Source organism: Artibeus jamaicensis, unplaced genomic scaffold (genome assembly GCF_021234435.1).
Source record: "Artibeus jamaicensis isolate MK-2021 breed Jamaican fruit bat unplaced genomic scaffold, CSHL_Jam_final contig_1803, whole genome shotgun sequence".
NCBI classification, from domain to species: domain Eukaryota; kingdom Metazoa; phylum Chordata; class Mammalia; order Chiroptera; family Phyllostomidae; genus Artibeus; species Artibeus jamaicensis.
The window spans coordinates 3,857,145-3,883,798 of record NW_026521356.1 but is presented as its reverse complement, the minus strand read 5'-3'; the positions used below and the strand labels follow the sequence as shown (position 1 = coordinate 3,883,798).

Sequence of the window (26,654 nt, the reverse complement as noted above, 5' to 3'; positions counted from 1 at the left end):
GCACTGTTCTTGGCACTATACGTACATTAACTCATTTGATCTTTGCAGTAACACTGTGAGGTAGCTACTATCATTGCCCTTTCTATGGATGAGAAAACTGAGGCACAGGAGCTTAATAATAAACTTAACTCCTCTGGCTCCTCTGGATCAACTTGGGGTTTTGTTAGAGCCCCATTTTGATTTTCCTCCCCTCCCAACCCACCTCTTTCTTTCTTCCTCAGCTTTGGTACCTGGGCCTCTCATTCTGCCTCCTGTTCCTCTCATCTTTCTATCTTCGCCTCATTCCACTCGTGTATCTAGTACATATATACGCACACGCACTGCCCACTCCAATCTCAAAGTGCCAGTAATGCCTCATCCTGGAGGAGGCTGCTGGAGAGGGGGCCGGGGGAGACGGGAACCAGGGGTCAGGGAGGCAGGGTGTGAGGGCAGTGCTTCGGTGGGCAGAGAAAGTCCCTCGTAATCCTGGTTGTCCCAAATGGGCTTTGGAGGGAAAGAGGCAAGGATTTAACCTCAGCTCTCCAGGAAGGATCTGTAAAAGGATCTGGATTCCTTGCAGTCCAGCTCTATTTCTGGCTGCCTCTCAGAACGTGACAGAAGGACCGAGGGCCGATGAAGTTCCCTTTGTACACCAGGCCCGGCCCCTGGCCCCTAAGGATGAGGCTCCCTCCAGAGCTGGGGGCAGGGACAGCCTGGCGACAGCTGCAGCAGGAGGGAGCAGGCAGGCAGAGGCTCAGAGAGCCTGGAGTCTGATACCAAACGGGTTCCATAGGTTCCTGAAAGCCAACGAGCCAGAGTGAGGGCAACTCCAGTCCTTCCCTCTGCACTGTGGAGTGGCTGTGTTCAGGAGGGTGGCACACTGCCTCTGCCAGCGCGCTGTGATCAAGGCAGCTCCTTGTACACCTGGAAGGGGTGCAGATGAGCTTGGAAGTCCCTGCCATGCTGAGAGACCGATGAAAAGATGTGTGACATGCTCACCTTTCTGCCTCGTCAGTGGATCTTTTATCATCTGCATTAGGGTCTCTTAGTGCAGCAGAATTAGCAGAAAAATAAAAATTAGCCCAAAGCCTTAGCACAAGTGCATTTGGGTCCAGAGCAGCACATTTTGATAATTTAGTGAGCTCAGCAGCTGTGGGTCAAATAAACATCCTACGAACAAGAAGCTTGCAGATGGACATTCTCCAGATTATGAATGTACTTTTGGACTACAGCTTTTACTGGCTTTCAGATATCAGAAATTCTTCCAGGAACAGACTTTGGCAGAAGGTAGAAATGTAAATACAGCAAACACACACACACAAGACAGATTATGATGAACTCTAAGGAGGGAAGGTGGGATTTCCATTCTTTTTGTGCTAATGAGTCCAGTAGGAGGCAGGGAACCTCCCCGGCTCTTGTACTTCCGGGCTCAGGCTTTGTGCTGTGATTACAATTCATTTTCTTTGATTTCCTCTGTGTAGGCTGGAATGCTCTGGCGAGGCCTTCTTTGGGACCACATGAAAGCTTTCAGAGATTTATAAATAGAGCTAAATTCCTGGATTGTTTTCCCACAGTTTCAGGCTGTAAATTGAGATGGCTGAGGTGAGAGGTGGAAGGGCACAGTGAGGTGGGGACTCGACCCTGTCCCCGCTTTCCTGTGGCAAATTCATTGCTATTGACTCTGCTATCTGAACCCTGGACGCTAATGCCCCTCTCCCTTCCCAGCTTCCTACTGACGCTGGCACAAGTGCAGCACTCCTGGAGGGCTTTGTGCCTGCGCCCAACTTGCTTGGCCTGTGGGCTCTGGCAGCTGAGTGCTAGGAAGACACTGAGGAATTCTAATAGCCCGGTCTGTAAAGAGAGTTGAGGGCCTGCTTCTATTGGGAAATCACCTTCTCTTTGGAATGTCCTTCTTTTAGTGATCTCCTCTTAGCAAGAGGATCTCTTCCTCTTCCTTGGAAAATCCTAACCTATTGAGATCTCCTTTACTTGGGGTATCTCTACCAATGAAGAAATCCTAAGGGAAAACCTTTTTTTGGTTTCTTGGTGGGTAGTCCTCCAGGCGGGGCTGTGGAACCTAGGGGACGGGAGTGGGAGAGAGCAGAGTGAGGCTTCCATGGGGGAGGGGTGTCTGGAGTTTAGTCCAAAGGTGGGATGGTCATGGATTACCTATGTTAGTACAATGCTATGTGTTTTAAGAAACTATGTGGGGAGGCAGGATAGATGAGAGTGGCGGAGAGTGAAAAGACATGTACATTGTAGGAGTTGGTAGTCCACTCCTCCCTCATGCTTTCTCCTTTCTTGAGTTGCCTCATCCCCTCCTCTAGGGCAAAGTGTCCCAACTAGACATGATTTTGACCCCCACCTTCCACTCTGAGGCATTTGCAATGTCTGGAGACATTTTTGGTTGTCACAGCTGGGAGAGTGGATTCTATTGGTGCCTGGTGGGTAAACAGTAGGAATGCTGTTAAACATTCTACAATGTACAGGACAGTCCTCCATGACAAGGAGTCATCCAGCCCAGAATGTCCATAGTGTGGAGGTTGAGGAAGCTTGATATGGGGCAATGGAGCCCCTTCCTTGGAGGGGTGAGAGGACACAGAAATAAAGTCCCGATGAAAGAGCTATTTGTAACTCTTGGCTTGGTGGGCAAAGAGAAAGCCATTCTGCCATGTCTAGAACTCCGAAACTTTGAGAGTGTGATGAGAAACAGTGAGAATTGGGGGCATTTGTGAAGCAGGGGTGTCCAACCTTTTGGCATCTCTGGGCCACACTGGAAGAAGAGTTGTCTTGGGCCACACATTCAATACACTGCAACATGTGATCACAAAAAAATCTCCTAATGAATGTTCTAAGTAAATTTATGATTTTGTGTTGGGCCACATTCACAGCCATCCTGAGCTGCATGCGGCCTGTGGGCCGAGGGTTGGACACCGCTGGCGGAGAGCAATTAGGCGGCCCAGATTGGATCGGTCTGAGGCAGAAGAAGGAAGCATGGAAGTGACATGAACTCCCCCACCTCCCTAATGGTTGAATCTGGACAGTGCAGCCTGTCCTTCCAGAGCAGGAAGGGTGGGGCGGTGTGTGGGAGGGGGCACAAAGCTGGCCACCCTGCTATTGCCTGTCTCCCCGCTGCTGATCTCGCAGTAGCATTACTACCACCCATTAGAGCCTTAACAGAGACAAATACAGCAGCATTAATTTAATTTTATTTACATTTCAGAGTCATTTAGAGGGAACAAATTGAACTGAAGTTGATTGAAAGTGTCCTACAGGATAGGCCCTGAGCTTCCTCAGGCTGCCTGGCTTTGATGAACGGTGGCAGCGGCTTCTGCCCAGAGCACACAGTCTCCCTGGAAGGCTGGGCAGGAGGCAGAGGGACCAGCCAGGGGACAGCCCACTCCCAAGAGCCTGAGGGCAGGGCCCAGGCCCTTTCACTTCACTGCCCTTCACCAGCTCCTTCCCCAGTTTGTCCCTTCTCCTCTCTGGTTTTCCTAGCAGGCCTGGGAGGTTCCCCCCCCCCCCCATCCACCCTTTATTTAGACTCAAATACAAGTGCATTAATTGAGCTCTGGCATCTTGCTAAGTTCTTGGGGTAGAGAGACCAACAAGCCACCTTCATGGACTTTGGAGACAGGACTCAACTTCCAGTCTCACTAATTAAGAGTGTGGTGATCGGGACAAATTATTTCACCTCTCTGGGTCAAAGTGTCTTCATCTTTAAAATGAGACTAAATTAGAAAAAATGAAAGAGCTAGTTATTAAAAAGCTGATGCAGTCTCTTCTACCTCCTGAAGAGGTGGTTCTTTCATTTAGGAAAATGCCTTGATGAGTGTTGATAGGTGGTTTTGGTGGGAAAGAGTAGGTGTTATGGGCCCAGCTTGGCTGGGGAGTCCTAGGCTAAGGGGAACTAAATTACTGTGCATAACAACTAAGGGGAGTTAGAAGCCTTGAAAGGGGGAAAGGGCAGAAGGGTGCGGAGCCCATTTAGGAAACTAGCTGAATGCAGGCCACTTTTATTAAAGACACCCCCTCCCCCTGCCTGAGGGATGTCCGGTTGGAGCTGAGTGTGGCCGCTCTTGTTTCACAGGGCCTGTACTCTGGAGTTCATCACAGGCGCTCCTTACACCCAGGCCACTCCACACAAGTGTGTTCTTTCCTTTCCCAGGTAGATTTGGAGTTGATGTTCTTTACCGGGGACAGGAGGAGGGCAATCACAGGATAGAGAAGGGAGCTAGGGGGAGCCCACCCAGTGACTGGATGGCCAGTTTGGTTCTGGGGCCCGTGACACTGGAGGAGGAGCTTCAGGCTGCTTTCTGCCCCATGTGGTAATTGTTCCCAGGTGACTCCAAGTCTTCAGTAAAAATCCACATGGTCATGGTGTGTCAGTGGCACTTTCAGGGGGTGAAGAAAGAAGGGTGGTGTCCAGTGTGGGGTAGACTGTTGCAGTAAGAAGACCATGGCCAAAGAGCTGAGGGTGAATTTCAAGAACCACCTGGGAGTAGAAAAAGGTGGGTAAGAACCGCTGAGTGCCTGCTCTGGGGCAGTATGAGCACTGCTCTAGAACAGAGGTGAGGGGGGGTTCAGATGTCTGTCTTGATCTGGGTGGTGAAAGGTGTTGTTATTGGTTTTACTTTTTGTATGTATTTATTTAAAAAGTTCAGGAAGATAACACCGAAGTGTGCCTGGGCTTCACTCCGAGGGACCCCTGTGCCTACTTGCCGCCCTTCCCACCCAGCCCCTGGCAACTGCAGACCTTCTTTCTGCCTCTGTGGGTTTACCTTTTCCTGTCATTTTATATTCACACAGTCATACACTAAGTGGAAGTTTGCACCTTTCACCGAGCATGTTCTTGAGATTTATTCATGCTGTAGCGTGTACAGTGCTTCTTTCTCTCCTTTGATTGATGAATTATATTCCAAGGTATGGGTTAATGATCATTTGGGTTGTTTCACTTTGTGACTATTATGAATAATGCTGCTATGAACATTTGTGTACAAGTCTTTGTAAAGACATATATTTTAATTTTTCTCAGCAGGTAGACACCTAGGAGCAGAATTGCTGGGTTGTTTAACCTATTAAAAACCTGACAAATGGTCTTCAAATGTGACTGCACCATTTTACATTCCAACCAGCAATAGGTGAGAGTTCCAGTTTTTCCACATCCTTGCCAGAACTTATTATTGTCTGACTTTTCGCTTATAGTCATTCTAGTGGATGTGAAATTGTGTCTCATTGTGGTTTTTATTTTCAGTTCCGTGATGACTAATGCTGTTGAACATACTTTCATGTGCTGACTAGCTATTCATTATCTTCTTTGGTGAAATGTTTATTCAAATCTTTTGTTCACTTTTAGATTAGATAGTTTATCTTTTTATTATTGTGTTTTGAGAATTCTTTATGTATTTTGGATGCCAGGCCTTTATCAAATATATGATTTGCAAATATTTCCCCCCAGTCTGTGGCTTGTTTTTCATATTTTGATGCTACCTTTTGAAGCACAAGTTTTCATGGGCTGCACAAGTTAAATGAAACTGACATAAACTGCTACGGTGTCATTAGCAGAAAAATAACTGATATATACCCTCTTTCCCTTCTCTAAGCGGAATGTCCCATAAGCCATGCAGTGTATACAGGAGGTTATAGGAGCAAGAAAAAGTGCAAAATTCCAAGTGGAACTTGAGGAATAAAGCCTCTTGGGGAAGTTGCCATTTGAGTTAGGAGGTGAGTCAGAAAGTTCTTCATTAAGTTTCTCACCTGTCAGCTGTGTTTTTGAAGAGCTGATGCTCAATCAGTCCGCATGGACTCGGACCTTTTACCAGTTTTTAGAACAGATTCTATCGGTCTCTATTTTGTGGCACAAGTTTGAGAGGTAGACTCCAGATGCTTTCCCATGGGAAGAACTCCCACTCCATGACACACAGCTTCATAAGCCTCCATCAAATCAGGCTATCCTTCCCAAAAGTTCCTCTCTGGCTGGGCTGCCAACCTGGAAACCTCTCCCTGCTGCTGCATGCCTGGATCCCCTTCCCGAGACTCTTTTCTTGAATCTCTCCCGGTGGGACTTTCATGGCAGGAGCATCAGTCCATCTCCCTGCCTCCACCACCATTACCCCTCCCTGGCCGCCACAGTCAGGCACTACCTCAGGGATAATAAATCCCTCTGCTCCGGCCACAGCTACCCAGAATGAGTAGGAGGCATCTTCTACCTTCCAGACATACTTTCGCTGAATGCCAACCATGTACCACACTCTGTGCCAAGTGTTTTTACTTTATCATGTCATTTCATCCTCATAGCAGTCTTTGGTGACCCATTGTACAGGAGAAGTAGCCAAGACTCTGAGAGGATAAATAACTCTCTCTAGGTCCCATAGCCAGTAGAGGAGAGAGCCAGGAGGTCAAGCCAGGTATGTTGGGCTTCAAAGGCCACAGTCTTCTCCCTTGGCCACTATACACTGGCTACCTTTGAAAGCCTCTCTTGGGTACTGGTCTATTGACTTTGAACCATCTTTAACTCCTTAGGCCCTTCTTACTCCTCGCTAGCTGGACTGGAGCATGCAGCTTGGAGTCCACTAACCTCAGCACCCTCCTTGCCACGCTTCATCACCCCCACCCCGCACCCTCAGCCCCTCCACAGCCTGGGAGCTTCCTGAGGCTGTGGATTAGAACAGGAGCACCCCTCCCTTTCCCACAAGGGTAAACTTTGTGGTTCTTCCTTCCTCTGAATCACTCACAGCCCCTGCCAAGACTTTTATTAAACTTTGAACTTTTTCTTTGAGGTGAAATATTTATATAGAAAAGTGCACAAATCATTCATACAGTTAATGACTTTGCATGAACTGAATACATACATGTAAATAGCACCCAGATCAAGAGGTAAAATATTACACATGACTAGGCCCCCTAGAAGTCCCTTCAGCGGCCCCTTCCAGTAATCCCCTGCCCCGTGCAAGGGTAACCATTCTCCTAACTCTCAACTGCATAGATTAGTTATGTCTGTTTTTAAACATTATGTAAATGAAATAATGCGGTTGGCATTTTGTGCCTGACTTCTTTTGTTCAACACTGCTTTTATGTGAATGGGTCACATTATCCTGTGTGGCAGTAGTTTGTTTGTTACTCTCATCCTGAGAAGATTTGGGAGGAGGTGGAAATTAAATGTCACACACTACGGAATTGGAGACATAATCTCAAATCCTGGCTCTACCACTTAAAAATTAAGTCCTTGGGCCAATTAAGTCTTTGGTTTCCTCATCTGCAGAATGAGGAAGGTAAAATTTCTCTTGTGTAGTAGCTATAAGGTTTATTTTACTACAACTGACGTGTGTTAAGCACCTATTATAGTTACTGGCATCTGGAAGGTGCTCAGAAAATGGTAGCATTATTATTTATTAATGACTAATTTGCTAAATAATCTCTGTGGAGGAAATAGAACCACAATGGTTTTGAGCTCCCAATGTTTACATCCATACTGTGTGCAAAAACACAAATACACACAATTTCACACCTATGTACACACTTGTACCTGTGTGTCCATGCACACATTCCTGCCAGCATGAGCAGTATGCAGAGTTTTCCTCCCAGCAGCTCTTTCAAGAAAGATACGGCAGATGGGTTGGCTGTGCTTCATAACTGAGTAGCACCCCCACATCAGAAAGTCATAATCACTGAATTCATCATGCAGTGCAGCCCTGGTGAGGGCATGGATCCCCGTCCTGCCCGCTGGGCTGTGGGGGAATGTGTCCTCCTCCAGAGCAGAGGGCAGGCATGGGCGGCAGCTGCCAGGTAATGGAGCCAAGAGAACAGATGGCAGCTGCACAGCATCCTCCTAGCCCCGCTCCCTGGCTGCCAGGGAAACCCCGGGCAGCAAGGATTCTGTGGCTCCCTCCCTCCCTTCACTAGGCCATCCTGCACTCTGTCCTCCTAACAGGCTTTAGAGTAACACAGACCAGGCTGCAATCCTGCCCCAGCTGCAGAACTTCAAGCAGGATGGATAAGCCTCTCTGAGTGCTCTTAACGGAACCCTAATTTTCGGATCCTATTGTAACCTTAACTCTGCTCTCTAACTTTTAACCAGAGGGCAAGTAACCTTACTTGATTACTCATAGCTTTAGGCAGAAACCCCTGAATAATTTTTATCAAATATCACACTACCTAATTACACACACAGAGACATGCACAGACATACACACTGTCCCCAGCTGTGCCAGACATGTAGGTGCTCCATCCGGATCCCTTTGGCCTTACCACTTCCGAGAGCCCCTACTAACTCTCGCTGGCCTGTCTCTGCATCTCTTTGCCTGAGGGCTTTCTCTAAAACCATGGAAGGGTGTTCTGCCAGCAAAAGGCAGGTTGAAGTGTTGCAAGCAGCTGTTAACTATGAACAAAAGTGGGTGCACAAATACTCAGTCCATGTCCCGCCTCAGATGAGAAAACTTCAAGGTGTGATTTGCACAGTCCTCACAGGACTAGTCACGGGCTCTAGTCACTCCCAGAGATAACTGGCTGGATGATACACCCTTTATAGGCCACCTTGCTATTTCTAGAAGTGTTCTCTGCACCTCCCGGTTCTTATTTCAGAGTCAGCTTTTGGGAAGGAGAAATCCAAAGTAAGATGCTAGCCTTAGCCTTTTGACCCTATCATGGACATCTCTAAGCCTCTTCTCCATTCATAAACATTTTCCTGAGCTAGTGATTCTGCTTGGTGTTCTAAATACCTACTCCTGACCCAGCCTAATCCCTCCACCTCTGAATCCTTCCCTAATTTCAATTGAACCCTTGTTTCCTAACTACTTCTTCCTCAAGCACGCTTGGTTCTTCCCATTAGGTCAGTTCTTGGAGCCCAGCCCTGCTGTATTGGTGTCATTCACTCCTAGATATTATGTCTGCCATCCTGAGCAAGGGGCTTGATGGGAAACTTCAAGCCAGTCCCTGGGGGCTGACAGAGCTATTAGGCCACACCTCTAGACAGGAAAACAGGAAGCCTGAGACCTAAGTTTGGATGATCCACCTCAGGGTCCTGGGGCTGGCAGGAGTCCTAGGGGCTGAGCTGACCCTGGAGGCCTTGGCCACTTGCTTCAGAACTGAGCCTGCCCAACATAAGGTGATGTTGGGCAGGCAGAGGGGATGGGCTTCCTCTCAGCGCTTATTCCCCATCTCCTGCAATTTCCTATCTTTTCCCCTTTAATTCTCAGATCCCTTGCCTCCCTCCCTCCCTCCCTCCCTCCCTCCCTCCCTCCCTCCCTCCCTCCTTCCCTTCCTTCCTCCCTCCCTCCCTCCCTCTCTCTCTCTTTCTGCAGTAACTAGAAGTCTTAAGAAAAAAGTGCCCATGTGGACAATTCTAACATTAGCCAAAGTTAATTCACATAGTTCTCCTGCATTTTAGACTCTTGAAAACTAAAAGTATAGATACAATTAAAAGACAAATGACAGAGAATTTGCAGTACATGTGACAGAAGGCTGATATTCTTAATATCAACACAAATACAGAGTAGGGGAAAAATAGGTTTAAAGTTGTTCATACAGAAAATATTATAATATTTATGAAACCCATATAATTTTATTAACCAATGACACCCTAATAAATGTAATAAAATTAATAAAATAAAAATAAGTAAATGGGTTAGCATTGAAAAATACAATTAATAAGTAATAATACAAGAAAGAACTATTTCACATACTCACAAGTATACACCTACCTTTGCCCCATCCTATATAGTAAACTACATAAGATAAAGAAACCTTTGTGAAAAATGGACAAATGACATAAACAGGTACTGCAAAGAGATAATGCACATGTAAAATAATCCAAATCCAAAATCCACACAAAAATAAACTCAAATAAGTCTAAATTTTGTGAGACCTCATTAATAACCAAAGCAATGCAAATGAAAACATCCATTAGGTGCCTGACTTCTGGTCAAGATGGCAGCATAGGCAGACATGGTTCACCTCCTCCCACAACCACATCAAAATTACAACTAAAATACAGAACAACCATCACTCAGAACTGTCAAAAATCTAGTTAAATGGAAGTCTGACAACTACAGAATTACAGAAACCACATCCACTTAGACTAGTAGGAGGAGAGCAGACATGGAATGAGCTGGTCTCACACCCACATGTGGTGGATAAAAATTCGTGAGGGATACTCAGGAGTGAGGAGTTCCAGCACCACACCAGACCCCGAAGCCTAGGGTTCCAGTGCCAAGAAGATAACTTCAACTTCTGGCTGCAACTTCTGGCTTCAACTTCCCCACAACTTCTGGCTGCCAAAGCAAGCAGGGCTTGAGTCAGTGAAAGAAACTTCTGGAATCCCAAGCCATTCCTCTTAAAGAATGTACACATGGACTCACCTACTCAGACTTACTCCCTCTGAGCTCCAGCACTGGGGTAGCAGCTTGAAAGTCACCAGGGGTATACAGGGAGAAACTGAAGTGCCTGGTATCAAGGCAAGCAGAGGCCATTGTCCCTTTTCTGAACCTTCCCTGCACAAAGCCACAGAGCTGGAATGCTGGTGCTGTATGTGAGACTCCATCAACCTGGCTAAGACTGTTTGCTCCACCCTGGAGATCCCCTAAGACTCTATGCCATCCAAGCTGTTTTTCCATATGAATGGCTGGTCTTGGCTCATGATTCACAACTTCCTAAATCCCCTCAAACAAACTAGAGCTGGCCTCGGTGAGCCCTCAGTCTCCATACCTCTTGCTAAGTAGCCCCAGGCCCAGCACTAGCAGCTGCCAGCCTAGATTCACAGCTTCACTTCACCTGGGAGTCCCCAAGGCCAGCACAAGTAGCAGCCACCTCAGATTGCTTTACAGATCAGGTAGGGTGGCCATAGGGAAAATGCAGGTGGGGGCTGTCCTTGCCTTGTACCACCTGGGAAACCCCAGAGTTTGTGCACCCAGTGGGCAACTACAGATCACATCAGAGCACCACCACCCTGCCCCTGCACAGCTGATCCTCCTCAGAGGGCAGAGGTTGGTGGTCAGTGATCACTACCAGTCCTTGCAGCTGATTGGCCTGGGTAAATCTCTCCCATTGATCTGCCGAGAGCAATCAAGGCTCAGCTACAAAAGAAGAATGTACTTAGCCCACATGAATGGTGCACCTTGAATACCCAGCTTGGGTGATAGGGGAGGTTGTGCCACTGGACCCTATAGGATACCTACTACATTAGGCCACACTGCCAAATCGGGGAGAAACAGCAGCTCTACCTAATACATGGGAACAATCACAGAGAGGCTGCCAAAATGAAAAGACAAAAAAAAAAATGGCCCAAATAAAAGAACAGATCAAAACTCCAGAAAAAGAGGTAAACGAAAAGGAGATAAGCAATCTATCAGATGCATAGTTCAAAACACTGTAAGTATGTTCAAGGAATTTAGAGAGAACCTTGACAGCATAAAAAAGATCCAGTCAGAAATGAAGGCTATGCTAATTGAAATAAAGAACCATTTATAGGAAAACAACAATAGAGTGGATGAAGCTGAGAATCAGATCAATGATTTGGAATATAAGGAAGCAAAAAACAACCAATGAGAACAAGAAAAAAAAAAGAATCTAAAAAACTGAGGATAGTGTAAGCAGCCTCTGAGATTATTTCAAGAGGTCCAACATTGACATCATAGAGGTACCAGAAGGAGAAGAGAAAGAGCAAGAAATGAAATCAATTTGAAAAAATAATGAAGGAAAACTTCCCTAATTTGGTGAAGGAAATAGACATGCAAATCCAGGAAGCACAGAGAGTCCCAAACAAGGTGGATGCAAAGAGCCCTACTCTGAGACACATCATAATTAAAGGCCAAGGGTTAAAGATAAAGAGAGATCCTTAAAAGCAGCAAGAGAAAAGAAGTTAGTTACCGACAGGGAAGTACCCATGAGACCAACAGCTGATTTCTCAAAAGAAATTTTGAAGGATAGAAGGGATTGGCAAGAAATATTCAAAGTCATGAAAGCAGGGACCTACAGCCAAGATTGCTCTGCACAGCAAAGCTATCACTTAGAATTGTAGGGCACATCAATAGTTTCCCAGACAAGAAAAAACTAAAGGAGTTCATTATCAGCAATTATTATAGGAAATGTTAAAGGGACTTAAGAAAAGAAAAAGATCAAAACTATGAACAATAAAATGGCAGTAAATACTTATCTATCAACAACTGAATCTAAAAAACAAACTAAGCAAACAAGAAAAACAGAGACAGAATCATGGATATGGAGAGCATTTTGTTGGGTGTGTGTGGAAATTGGTGAAGAGGTGAGGGGATTAAGTAGTACAAGTAGGTAGTTACAGAATAGCAATGGGGTGTAAAGTACAGTATAGGAAAAGGAGTAGCCAAAGAACTAATATGTATGACCCATGGACATGAACAATGGATTGGGGACTGCCTGAGGGAGTGGGGGGTACTGAGTAGAGAAGTGACACGGGGAAAATCAGGACAACTGTGATAGCACAATCAGTAAAATATAATTAAAGAACACATTCATTAGGTGCTATTTTTTACCTTTTACACTGGCAACGAATAATGATATACCAGTGCTACGGAGCTGTGGGGAAATCTTCCTTCTCAATGACTTGGAGGGAGTGTAAATTGGTATAACTTTTCTGAATGGAAGTCTGGCCATATATAACAAATGTGAAGTGGTATTGCCATTGTTTCTAACAATTTGTTCAAGACCTTAAGAGGAAAAATGGACAAAGATTCATTGTAAATTTTTTTTTATAAAAGTAGCAAGCTGGGCCTCACTGTCCTTTAAGACATTTTTAAATACTTTAAAATTGTCTCCCTCTACCACTAACAGGATAAACAGCACTAGGGTAGTGAACTTTATTGCCTCATTCACCACTGTGTTCTTAATGCCTAACGGTGTCTGTTGAGAGACTAAATGAATGAATAATAAGATAAATGAATCAAGAAGAAATTCATTAAATGGTTCACTCATACAGTAGAGTGGTCAGCAGCCATTAAAAAGAAAAAATAATAATAGTGAATGTTTACGGAGTGTCTACTATATGCTGCATACTATGTTAAAGCTTCCTCATGGATCATATAATTTAATCTTCACAATAAACCTATGACATAGATAGATACTATAATTCATAGTCAGAACTTTTCTCATTGAAACATACTGAAACCTAACTCATATTAGCTTAGAAAAAAAAAACATTGGTCCATGTAACTGAAAAGTCCAGAAAGTAGTTCTGGCTGCAGATTTAGTTGGACTCAAGGACTCAGACAATGTCTGAATGATTTAGTTTTTCTTTCTCTCCATCTTTTTTCCTCTTTGTTGGCTTCATTGCCAGGCACCCTGGCTCCACATGGAGGATCCCTCCACAGGTCCAAGCTTACATGGGCCTAAGGACACTTGATCTCTGGAAGCAAAGCTAGCAAGTCATCCAGGGAAAGTCCTTGGCTCTCCCTGAATCAGATGGACTCCTGGAGCCAGAGACTAGGGCTCCCCGACTAAACCTAGTTAGTGAATGCATCTCTGAGAAGGCCTGGGAGCAGGAGAAGTGGGCCCACCAGGGAGAAACTGGGCAATAGAAAAGCATAGCTCCCACCATGGCCAAGTGGCTCAATTGGCCGGAGCATTGTCTTGTATGTCAAAAGGTTGTGGGTTTGATTCCTGGTCATGGCATGTACTTAAGTTGTGGGTTCGATCCCCAGTCAAGGGACATATGGGAGGCAACTGACTGATATTTCTCTCTCACATCAATGTCTCTCTCTCCCTCTCCCTTCCTCTCTCTCTAAAATCAATAAAAACATACCCTTGGGTGAGGATTGAAAGAAAAGCATAGCCTATTACAAATGTCTCCTGCATCAAACGAGGAAACCAAGGTACAGAGAGGTTCAATGACTTCCTTAAAGTCTCAGACCTAGTAGGTGGAAGAATCCAGATTCAAACTCAGGCAGTTTGACTTTGTAGCCCACGATTTCAGTGTGATGGTTAATTTTACATGTCAACTTGATTGGCCCATGGAGTGCCCAGATGTTGGGTTAAACATTCTGGGTATGTCTGTGCCAGTGCTTCTAGATAAGATTAACATTTGAATCAATAAACTGAGTAAAATAGATTGCCCTTCCCCATATGGGCGGGCCTGTTAAAGGCATCAGTAGTAGGTCAAAAGGTTGAGCAAGAGAGAATGTGCTTTCTGCCTGATGGTTTTCCAGCTGTGACATCAGTCTCTCCTTTGTCAGACTGGAACTTTCTACCATTGGCTCTCCTGGTTCTCAGGTCTTTGGACTGCAGATCTCAGGAGCCCTCAGCCTCCATAATTGCATAAGTCAATTCCTTTCTTTAAAAAAATTTTTTTAACAGTCTCTGTAGAGACGGTCAAAAATTGCCAGGGCTGACTATATTTTAAGTCGTCACGGCAGGGTATTGGGAAAAGTTTTCAATTAGCAATGATCGTGCCTTGGACAAGCCTCATTGGCTACGATACTGCCCCTGTGCAAAACTTGCATAAGTCACTACTTATAATAAATCTCTCATATATATATGGTAAATATAAATAAATCTTATATGTATAGTTATATATACTTTATATATATAATATTTTTATCTATTTATCTACCTATCTATGGAGAACTCTTACTAATACATTTAGCTACAAGACAATACTTCAAAGCTGTATGCATAGATATGGAAGATGTCCATTACTTATTTCTAAGTTAAAAATAGAAAATGCTATGTGTTGAGTCACCCTGTTTTATCTAACCATATGTAACTGAAAAGCCTGAAGGGCTATATACCAAAGTGTTAACAAAGGGTATTTCAGGGGGATGGTATTTGAGAGGACTTTTGTTTTCTCATTACTTGAATTTTTTCCCCACAAAGGTCAAGTATTTTTGAGAAAAACAATATTTCCATTCTTGAGAAGAAATTTAAAAGTCAGTAAAATCAAATTTCACACTAAGATGGGTGTGAGCAGCAGGGAAATCAGCAATTGCTTCAAGAACATGAGGCCATGGGATGTGGAATGGCAGTACTTTCTCCTCTCCTCTGCTCTCCTCCCCATTGCACTCCTCATTTATTTATTTTTAGTTTCCTGAGAAGGTCTGGAGAGGGTATGCTTGGTTGCTCTTCTTTTCTGTTGGCTCTGAGAGTTTATCCATGCCAAATGGACTGACCAAAAGTGGCTAAAAAAAAATCAACTTAAGGGCCAGAAGGAATGTTAGAGAGAGTATAGTTCAAAGATTTAAAGAAAATTATTTTTTTTTTTCTTTGAAAAACCAAGTCCAAGTGAGGGAGGAGAACAAGTGGAAACCAGAATTCTTGCTCTGAGAACATGGTTTGAAAGCCATTTACCTAATCTAACCTGGTCATTTTGCAGAAGGGTCTAAGGTTTTCTGTTCTTGGCAAACTGAACCACACATTCTTGAATCTACACAGGTGACTTGGAGCACATCTTTTCTGGACATTCAGAGGCTGAGCAGCTTGTGAATTAGGCAACAGGGCAAGGTGTCACTAGACAGGGTCTCTGTGTCCTGCCCAGGTGAGAAATGCCTCACTTACTTTTTTCCTGGCAGCTCAAGGCTTTCTTTATTTCTTTCTTCTTTTCTTAAAAGGATTATTGAAACCGGCATCCATTCTCCACAGGGGACCAAGGTAATATAGAGTTCTCTGCTCCTAAAAGTGGGATTAGGGTCAAGGGACACAAGAAAGAATAGGTGGGAAAGCAGCTCAATGGCAAGTCAAGGGGCTCATAGAATTAGGGTTAGGATTTAAGTTTGAAATCTAGGATTAAATTTTACAGATAACACTAGGATTAGGATTAATACAGAGGCCAGAGGCTGGATTAGATGTTGGGGATAAAAGTACTTTAGAACAAACTATAATGACGAAAGGGTGTGAACTGGGACTTAAAGAGAGTTGTGGGGTAAGAGCTAGAATCAGAGTTGGAGGACCGTCTGCTCTCAGTTCTCTATGAGCTCTATGAGCCCTCTTTTTTTTGGTTATATCTTCCATGGTTAAAGTCTTGGGACTCAGTATTACCAAGAAAGCAATCCTTGTGAACCCCGGTCCTTGAGTCACACCTGGCTTTTTCCCATACAACCTCAGTTGCTACTTCAAGGGCTCTGGCTGCTGAAGCATTAATATTTTCTTTTACTAGACCCCACTGAGCATGTACATGGCTCCTTTTGGACCATTGGTGATTGCAAACTACCTCTAAGAGTCACAGCACAGGTTTATCTGGAATGCAATCCATACTAGAAAGTAGTCAAGACAATTATGACAAAAGCACTTCAGCCAATTACCCCATACTTTGGTCCCCCAATTTGATGATGCCTTAACAATTTATGGCCTCTCTGAGCTTTCAGCCAAATAAATGGGCATGTTATAGGAATTGGTTCAAAGGCTCTTCATATAGAAACCTTGGGAACTAAGAGTGGAGAGTAGCCAGCTATGAACATCGTTAAGAGGAAGCAGATGATCACTGGGTCTCATCGCACACAACTACGTTGTGGTAAAAAAAAAAAAAGCTCACAGTGAGTTTCAGTCTTCTAGAGAAGTGGGTGGTGATGGAGACATTTCCTCCAGACAGTCTGATTAGGATGCCAATGTGAGAGGGAGGAGGGAGAAATCAATCAGCCATACCTCCTTGCCGAGATCCTGACACACCAAAGGGCTAGACATCAGGGAGGGTTAGACTAGCTTTACTGACATCGCTTTTAAAGGGGCAGTAAACCAGTGTTACCTGAGCACCCACTGTGTGCCAGGCACCACAAAAGGCCTTTCAAATGCTTGATTGCATTTAAAATGTCCCAAATAATGCTCACATACATTCTTGTTGTTAAAAAACAAACACACCTATCTAGCACCAATAGTATAAAAGCAGAAGTCATTCACCATCCTACTCCCACCCTTTCTAATTCTTCAGTTTAGTGGGTTTTTCTCCAGACTTTTGTTATGAGTTTGCACATATTATACACATGCTTCAAAGCCAGTTTGTTCTGTATGGCTTTTCAAAATAATTAGTGGTGTTGCACAACATGTATACTTCTATATCTTTCATTCCCTGCTTAACTATGTACCTTAGAGATCTTTCCATGACAATACATATAGTTATAAAGTTGACCCTTGAATAAGAGAGAGGTTAGGGGCACCTAGTTGCCCCCATGCAGTTGAAAATCCATATATATATATAACTTTTGTCTTTCCCCAAATCTTAACTACCAATAGCCTTACCAATAACATAAACCCTTAATTAACAAATTATTGTGTCTTTTTATTCATTCAACGAGTTTATTGAATGTCTTAGCAAATATGCCCTGGGCATTGTATACATAGCAGCGGAAAAAAACCCAAATATGATCGTGCCCTGACTTGTGTGGCTCAGTTGGTTGGGCATCATCCTTCCAAACAAAGTGTCACTGGTTTGATTCCCTGTCAGGGCACATGCCTGGGTGGCGGGCTTGACCTGATTGATGTTTCTCTCTCACATCAATGTTTCTTGAGCTCTCCTTCTCCCTCCCTTCTCTCTCTAAAAATAAATACATAAAATCATTTAAAAAACCAGGCATGATCTTTGGAGAGGAGATACACAAATACTTAATTATAACCTGGGAAAGATGTTACAAAGGAAAAGGGTGTCACAGAAGATAAACATGGGGAAACATAAATTTAATTGTGGCTGGGGGGCAGTCAGTTAAGACTTCTTTGACAGGGCATCATTTAAATTTAGGCTGGAAATAGTTTAAGTAGGACTTAGTTTGTTGGAGAATTCTCGACTGTATCCATTGTTCTTTTGCTTTGAATTTCAGACTGCAATTTTTTTTTTTGGTGGTAAGACACTTTTTAGAATCTTTGCCAAGAACACAACTGACCTTCTTTGAGAACTGTAGGCTACAAGATGGGTCTCTGGCAGTTATATGTACATTACAAAACAAAGAGCCTTGCAACATTCTGCTCCACAGGCTAAAGGCAACTATACCTAGAACAGACAATCTGACATAAACTAGACCAATTAATTCATAGATATGAATTAATCTCTGTTGGGTCTTGAAGTGAGGCTAGGTATGCTTGGACAGTCATGTTCTACAATGCTCCCAGAGAAGCAGGGAAAACAAGTCTGCAGAAAGCAAGAAGCAGCTCTGTAGAGTGAGTAGAGGTGTTAGAATATCTGACCACAGAGAAAGATAATGAGAATAGCTACTTGGTTTCCTGTTATTTTAGATCCTTGTTGTAGTACTTCATGAGATCTTGTTGCTCTCTACACCTCTGGGTTCTATAATATTATTTCCATCAATATATATATTTTTTTTGCACAAAGAAGTTTCAGTGGGTTTCTGTTACTTGCAGAGAAAAGAGCCTTGCCTAAAAGTAGCTTTTCTCAGATTCGCTCTGCTGCTCAGCAAGCATAGCTTGAGTTTGCTTCAATCTGATAGAGTTTTGGGGACTCCCACAAGTCCACAGAGAATAAACAAACAGAATGATACATAGAAATAAAATTATAGCATTTGGTAATAAAATTAATCTAGGTAATACGCTCTGAGCCTCTTGTATCCCCACTGGGTTGGGGGTACATTGCAGCTATTTCTATGAGCCAATTCTTTTTTTTTTTAAATTTATTTTTTATTGATTATGCTGTTACAGTTGTTCTATTCCCCCCCTTCATTCCCCTCTACCCTACTCCCCCATCCCCACCATTACCCCCCTTTAGTTTATGACCATGTGTCTCAAGTTCTTTAGATTCTATATTTCCCATACTATGCTTGCCCCCCCATCTATTTTCTATCTACTGTCTATGCTACTTATTTTCTGTACCTTCTCCCCCCCTTCTCCTCCTCCCACTCCCCTGTTGCTAACCCTCCTTGAGATCTTCATTTCTATGTTTCCACTCCTGATCTAGCTGTCCTTTTAGTTTGCTTTCGTTTTAGGTGTGGTTGTTCATAACTGTGAGTTTGTTGTCCTTTCACTGTTCGTGTTTTTTTAACTTCTTTTTCTTAGGTAAGTCCCTTTAACATTTCATATAATAAGGGCTTGGTGATGATGAACTCCTTGAACTTGATCTTACCTGAGAAGCACTTTATCTGTCCTTCCATTCTAAATGAAAGTTTTGCTGGATAGAGCAATCTTGGTTGTAGGTCTTTGGATTTCATGACTTGGAATACCTCTTTCCAGCCCCTTCTTGCCTGTAAGGTCTCTTTTGAGAAATTAGCTGACAGTCTGATGGGAAGTCCTTTGTAGGTGACTGTCCCCTTAGCTCTTGCTGCTTCTAGGATTCTCTCCTTCATTTTAATCTTGGCTAATGTAATTATGATGTGCCTTGGTGTGTTCCTTCTTGGTTCCAACTTCTTTGGGACCCTCTGAGCTTCCTGGATTTCCTGGAAGTCTATTTCCTTTGCCAGATTGGGGAAGTTCTCCTATATGATTTGTTCAAATAAGTTTTCCACTGGTGGCTGTGCCTTTCCCCCTTCTGGTACCCCTATAATTCAGATGTTGGAATGTTTAAAGATGTCCTGGAGGTTCCTAAGACTCTCTTCATTTTTTTGAATTCTTGCTTCTTCACTCTTTTCTGTTTGGCCATTATTTGCTTTCTTCTGGTCCACTCCCTTGATTTGAGTCCCAGTTTCCTTTTCATCGCTATTGGTTTCCTGTGCAATTCCATTCATTTCAATTAGTTTTGCCTTCATATGTTTGTCTAATTTGTGGCTATAATCAACCAGTTTTGTGAGGATCCTGATCACCAGTGTTTTAAACTGTGCATCTGAGAGTTTTGCTATTTCTTTATCGCTTAGATTTATAGGCTCTGGGGTTTTGAGATCTTCTTGAGCCATTTTTGGTCTGTTTGCGCCCCTTAAGTATGAAGAGTGGAGCCTTGGACTCCCAGGTCGCTGGGTTGTGATGCTGTATGTGGAGGTGGGGTCAGAGCGGGGAAATGGCGGTCCCCTCTGCTGTTTCACGCAGCTGGGTGAAGAGCAGAGCCTTAGGTTGTTCACTGGGGCAGGGCCACTTGGGTCACTGGATTATGATGCTGTATGTGGAGGCAGGATTAGAGCGGGGAAATGGCGGAGTCCTCCACCGCCCCTTGCCGCTGGAGCTGCTGGCTCTTGTCCAATTGCCCACTCCCTCGCTTGTCTATGGGCGCAGGAATGCGTGACCACAGTCAACCTGCAGCCCTGCTCCCTTGCTGTTTCCTCGTGATTGCTTGCGGAGTTGCCCACCAGGTCCAACCCTGCGCCTGGATTCCACACGCCTGGATCCGTCTGACCGAGTTTCCCTGTGCCACCCCACTCTGCCAGCTGCTGGTTTCGCCCCTCTTACCGGTCAGGCTGAAGAATTTGTTGTTATCAGACTTCCGAAAAGTTCAATTTTCTGCGTTCTGGCTGTGTTTTCTGTTGCTATTATTTAGTTGTCTTTAAACTTGGTTGTGTGAGGAAGCACAGCGTCTCCACCTATGCCTCCATCTTGGCGGAAGTCCTTCTATGAGCCAATTCTTTTGGAGCTAGGTTTTGTGAGAAGAGATAAACATAAATTTCCTCATCCTACAATGGAGATTATGTGGACAGATGGAGGGACCAATTCTGTCCTGTCAGAGAATGGAAAACACTGAAGAAGTAACGTGTGCTTAACGTAGGAGTGTGCTGGGCAAATGAGAGGAAGGGCAGTTGGGCAGAGGAGAATAGGAGAGACAAGGCTTTAGGAAATACAGGATGCTCCACAAATGCTTGTTGAATCGATTGCAAACCAACAGACAGACAAGCAGCTTTTAAGATGACAATCACATTTTATATTAAAATTTCCTTTTGGTTTTAGGCTTTCCTTTCTCATTTGGAAAAGAAAATCAACATGCAATCGTCTACTTAATCTGTTTGTTAAACTCATAGGCTGTAGGTCTTCCACAAATGTGGCAATGTTATGTCAATTCAATTGAAGATTTAAGGGCAATGAGAGCTAGATGTGCTGTATGGTTTGATTCCAATGGATTTCGGAAATACTTATTGAAATGGCAATGATTCTGCAATCATTGTCTTCATCATCAATATTACCTTTAGGAAGAGGCCAAGCTAAATGTAATCCTTGCTCTTTAGAGGCTAAAGGAAGCGACATCAACGTAAGAAGTCCACAGAGCATGCACAAACACAACGGTATATACAGAAATGAAATATCGTTATTAAAATTAATCTGGTGTCTCCACCGGGTCTGGGATACACAGCAGCTACTTCTAAGCGCCAGGAAGCATTCTTTCCTGGAAGTATTACATCCTTAGAAATTCACCCATAAGGGCCTCAAGCTGTGGGTCAACTCTTCAGGTCTGGAGGAAGTTTCCTCCCTGATGAAATTAGTCACCAACAATAGCCTTCTGGGTACATTTGACTAGAGCTCAGGATGAGTTCAGAACCCAGGACACTGAAAACTAAAGGGCTAATTTTTCTACTGGCTCAAACATCTTTGGTCACTCATAAATTTCCATCACTGATTCGGTTTTAGCTTCCCTTCAAAATCCAAACACGTCCACTCTAGGAGGAAGAGAGGTTCTCCTAGCCTAGGCATAGGGAGTGGACTTATGTCTCTTGAGGCTTTAGGGGGCCGGGTACTGAGAAGGGAGGATGGGCAAAGAATCTGGCTTGGACACCACTCTCTCACCCCCCCCCCCCCCCCCACACACACACACACTGTTGGGGCGGACCATTTCCCTTAAGCCCATTACTGCCAAGAGGAGACCAGCTCTTCGGGTGGAACTGGAAGAGTGGGTCGGGTGCGGGAGGTACTGGGAAGAAAGAAAGATTTCCAGGGAATTGGCAGTTTGTTGAGAAATACTGCCCGGTATCACCTAGGAGCAAGAGCAGCCGGTTGGGAGGTCTAACCAGCAGATGAAACCCCAGTAGTCTCCGAATGATCGAGGAACACTTCCGGGTTTGGAAGCGCACCTTACAGCCTTCCCCGTACCCCCTTTCGGGGTCTCCGAGCGCATGCGCAACACTCTACTGCCGCTCTGGGACCAGCCAACTTACCCCAAACGACTAATCTGCTCTTCTCCCTCCCACTTGGGGTATACCATTCACGCTTGTGGGGGACGGGGGCGCTCGGCACCCCAAAGTACTCAAACAGGCTCCCCCGCTTCAAATGTGTGGTGGAGGAGTAAGTTTGCCTCAGATGTCCCAAGAATACGAAACCCTCAGAGGCCCGTCGTCAGTGACAGCCTGCTGCTCTTGGTATGCTCACAGATACATACTCTTCCTCTTGAAGCGTTGAACAAAGTGGCACGCCCGGATCCCAGCTGATCAGCTGCTAGGCTTTGGCTGCGGCTCCCCTGGGCGAGACCATTGTGGCTCCTTGGGAGGGGTGCGTGAGCAGGGGTGGGGGCGGAGCGGCCATTGTCCGGTCAGCGCAGCCTCCGGGGGAGGGAGAGCGAGCGGGGCCTGTAGCTTCACTGTGGCCGCTGCTACGCCAGAGCCGGCGGGGGGCTCAGGTCCTTCCCAGCACCGCCGCACGGGACATCGCTCTGGCTGGGAGCGGCGGTGGAAGCTGCCGAGGGTACCCGGTCTTCCCTCTCCCCTCCCTCTCCGCCCCTTGGTCCTAGGTTCAGCCGCACGCCCCTCCTCCTCAGCTCCCCTCCTTCTTTCCGAGCCTCTCTCGGCCCCCCGTCTCCGCTGGCCTAGTGGTGTGACCCGCCTCCAGCTGACCGGCCTGGAATCCCGGCTAGGAGCCCCGGACTGCGCCCGCCCGCGCGCCCGCTCCCTCCCCTTCCCCCCCGCCCCGAGCCCCCCACGGTCGCCGCCGCTGCCGCCTCCGCCTCCTTCGAGCGGGGCCCAAGCCCAGCCGCCGCCACCGCTGCCGCCGCCGAGCTTCGCCGCCTCTGCCGCCGAGCACCATGGGAGACGCCGGGAGCGAGCGCAGCAAAGCGCCGAGTCTGCCGCCTCGCTGTCCGTGCGGCTTCTGGGGGTAAGTGCCCGACCGGGTGGGGGTTGGGGCCGGGGGCGCGGGCGCAGATGTTTCCTAGGCAGGCCTCCGGGCCCGGGGAGGCCCGAACCCTGAGGGCTGGGCCCAAGCCGGGCCTACGTGGAGGAGGCAAGGGCCGAGTCCTGGGGAGGGGTGCCGGGTGGGGACTTGGAATGGTCAGAGAAGGCGCTGCCCGGGGTGCATTGCCACCCTCTGGGACCCGCCTGCTCGAGGCTTGGGCTAACCGGGGCTGCCCGGGGCCCGGGTGAGGGGGCCTGAGCAGCGGGGAAGGATGAAGGGCGGTGTTGGCACCTCCAGTTGAACTGGGGTTCCCTCTTTCTTTGGCATGTGGAGGCCAGCCCTTCATCTCCCTCTTCCCCTTCTTGGTTTGAGTCGGTGCCCAGGCACCAGGAGGGTATTTCCTCTGACTTTTTCACCTCCGCCCCTCCCTCTCCCCCAGAGACTTGCATCATCACTTCCTAAATTATATCCCAGTGCCCCATTTGCTTTTAGCAAACTGTTCGCACGTCACCCATTTTTAAAAATCGAGAACAGAATCCAGGCTGAGGTAAAGTTATAGGTCTGTTGAGGTCTCACTTTTATTTGAAACACGTTTTAGAAGATCTGTAAAATTTCCTTGTCAAGAAAAACCTCAAGTCAGCCTGGCTTGGGAATGTGAGAGCCAATTTGCTTAATTGGCTCAAATTCCCTTCTCTCTACATTTTTTTAATGACAAAAATATTTGAATTGGCCACCTATGTTATTAGTTGGTTACTCTGTTAAAATGGAAAGATATCAGGTGGGAAACTAACTTTCCCACCTACAGTTTAAATTGGAATACTTGAGTTTTATAGGTTGCCATCCCTCTTACTTAACAGGTGCTTCCACAGTACCTGATGACTCTAGTTCTATTGTAGGGAAACTGGAGACTTTGAAGGCCAACTTTTGTAATTGAGACCTTTTTTCTTTTGGTTGTATTTTCCAAAGACTCAGTATATTTGGAAGTGCATAGAAACAGTAAGGAAGTGATTTCTGGTGAGAACATCTTGGGAAGATGTATTAGAATTACTTTATATTTCTTGTTTGTTCAGAACCTAGTAATAGTTAAGGTGATTTTGGGAGTGCAGAGAAAGATTGGGAAGGTTTGGAAGTATATCTTAATGTAGATGATCGTGGAATTTGTCAAATCCAAGGGTTATAATGAAGAAATAGTGTGTTACTTTGTCATCTTTCTGCCTTTCGTGAAAAATTTCTCAGTTGGAAATGACATTAGTAAAAAACAAGTTGTGACATAACTAAAAGTTCTGAAGATGTGAAAATATTTTAGGTTTTATAGTCTTTCCTTCTTTTTTGACTTGAAAATAATAATTGGGTTTTGCTAAGTGCTATCTTGGACAGTCTAACTCCCACAAGAATCCCATGAAATCTTATCTATTTATTTATAGATGGGAAAACAGGCGTAGAGAGGGTGGATAACTCATCCCTTGCATAGGAGGAGTTTAGAGTTGATCTGGTGAACTCTTTAGAGTGCTTAGTACCATAATGTTTATGACATCAGTCTGCAGCCCTGGAAAAATCTGGTGTCACAAGCCTCAGATTGTAACTCATTATAAGAAGACATGTGGCTCAAAGAAAGTAGCTGCTAATGCCCAGGATGTATTAGAGGTCTGTTTCCTGGCAACATGTGTATGTTCTTGGGACCATTATTGTGAGTGGAACTCTAATTGAAAGACATATCAAGGCTTAGAAATTAAGGAATTGGAGTAGCCTTTTCCCTATAGCCAGCAGAATTCTGAGTAATGCCAAGAGTTCGGTAGTGGCAGAGAGTGATAGACTGATGCCATACTTGGCTTATAAGCAACCAAGGCTGCTTTTTAAATAATTTCATTATGTACTTTTATGAACTGCAATTTATCTAATAGTGACCATAAAACTAATATTTTTATAGTGAAAACTTTTTAAAAAGTGTTTTTTTTTAATGTGTAATGTTTTAACCTTTCGCTTTAAAGGTGTTTGTGGGCACCTGTGTAGTTTGCATTTTATACCAAAGTATAGTGAAATTGCTACCTAGTTTTCATCATATCTTAACTGACTGAATGTGTTTCCTTAATTGCATGTATGACATTTATATTATGTTCATTAAGTAAACTTAGAATGTATTAAAACATTTTTCAGTGCCTCTGATAACAATGGTGGATAGATAATGGGACACTGGCCCCATTCCCTGGGAGCAGGGAGCATAGAGAAGTAAAGTGACAGTTACAATAAAATCTGTTAGGATTGGTACAGGTTATGATGGGAGGTAGAGGAAGGTAGCCTGGAAGAGGTGACACCAGCCTACCTGTAAGAGAGAATGGAAATAGGTAGAGAGAAGAGTGTTTCAGGCAGAGAGAATCGCATGGGGGAAGGTCTGGATGTGAGAGAGCACTGCAGAGTTGTAGAATTAAAATTTCATTGGCTTTGTTTGGTAGATTGCGAAGGGGGATTGCCTAGAGATGAGGCTTAGTTGGTGAGAGCAATTGGTGACACAGGGCCCCAAAGATAATGCCTAGGACTTTGGTCTTCATCCTGGGGAGCGATAAAGAACCTTGAATGGGTAGTGATGTGATTTCCTTTAATGTGAAAGATTATTGGATTGTCTTGAGAGTGGCCTGGATTTGTGGGTATGATTGTGTGAGTGTGTATGAATATGGTATATTACGTTTGTTTTTGAGGTGTTGCCAGAGGTAACAGAAGTCTTGTCAGGAGGAATAGTACAGGCCAGTGATGATAGTGACCTGCACTTGCATGTGGCCAGGGAGAATGGAGAAAAATAGACAGATGTGAAAGCCATTCAGGAGGTATCTTTTGCCTTTCCCCTTCATGAAAATGAAGGTGAGTCTTAAAATTTTTAGTTAGCGTTGCACTCTGTGGAAGTTGTAAGTCTGTAAAGTCAGCTAGCCAGGGCATACACCCAGTCCTTTGCAGAAGAGCCTCTCAAGCAGAATGTTCTGGCACCAGCAGACTAAAGGCATTTCCTTTAGGATTGCTCTTTTCTCCAGTGGCTTAGGCTTAAGGACTTGCTGCCCAGCATTGTCTATTCAGGACACCATCATTGCAGTTGGGTTAAATAAGAGAGCTCTGAGGTCTTTTTGTGGGGACACAATTAGAAAAGAGAATGCCAAGAGGGGCATACCTGTATGTTGCAAATGTGTTAGTGCTTATAACACAAAGTTTCTAGTTTGCTTCCTTTTGGTTTTTACTGTGTAATTGTGTGCAAGTAATTTTTGAACCGTTTAATAGGGAGACCATCTTTCCATTAGGAAACCATGCTACCTTGGAAATTGTGGAAGATTCCACTGCTTTTAAAGCTTGGAAGTTGTTTGTATAATGTAACAGTGTTTTTAGGTTAATGACCATAAATAGTATTTTTTTCCTGTGAGACAGGGATTTGAAACTTTTAATGAAGTATGAGCATTTTCTCGCTTATTTTAGGTGATCAGTAATCATGCAAAATACATAATAATTTATAATTGTCAAATATGAAGTGAAATAGTAGATTTTTCTTTAGTTGAAGTATATACTTACTGAAAAGCACATAAATGTATCTAACTATACAGATATAAGTGCCATTAGTTGAAGCTGCATTTGAAATTGATTAGACATTTAAAATGTACTGAGGCATGTAGGTTTTTCAGATATTTTCAAAAGTTGTTGAAAATGCAGATTTAGAATATTATAGAAATGACAGGAAGAAGTCTAAGGCAGTAAGAATATACTGAGTGTATTATTGGATACAATAATAGAAA

The 26,654-nt window shown here is 44.6% G+C and overlaps 1 protein-coding gene, 1 long non-coding RNA gene and 1 other non-coding gene across 4 annotated transcripts in view; 1 reads left to right on the top strand and 2 right to left on the bottom strand.

The window, feature by feature from the left end:
• Nucleotides 1–3,180: 3,180 nt before the first annotated feature.
• On the bottom strand, nt 3,181–22,533 carry LOC128628289 (uncharacterized). The gene is made up of 3 exons (XR_008392624.1): nt 22,160–22,533; nt 15,496–15,609; nt 3,181–4,474 (listed from the first exon to the last, which is right to left on the bottom strand). It is a non-coding gene; the product is annotated as an uncharacterized LOC128628289 (long non-coding RNA).
• LOC119050088 (U4 spliceosomal RNA) lies at nt 14,299–14,439 on the bottom strand. Its single transcript, XR_005082672.2, has one exon. It is a non-coding gene; the product is annotated as a U4 spliceosomal RNA (small nuclear RNA).
• Nucleotides 22,513–26,654, top strand: part of ZFAND3 (zinc finger AN1-type containing 3) — a 348,618-nt gene continuing 344,476 nt past the window's right edge. For both annotated transcript variants that reach the window (XM_037146207.2, XM_037146206.2), the window contains exon 1: nt 22,513–22,869. In XM_037146207.2, the coding sequence (XP_037002102.1) occupies nt 22,799–22,869 (71 nt within the window). In that variant the 5' untranslated portion in view covers nt 22,513–22,798. The remainder of the gene's footprint in view (nt 22,870–26,654) is intronic.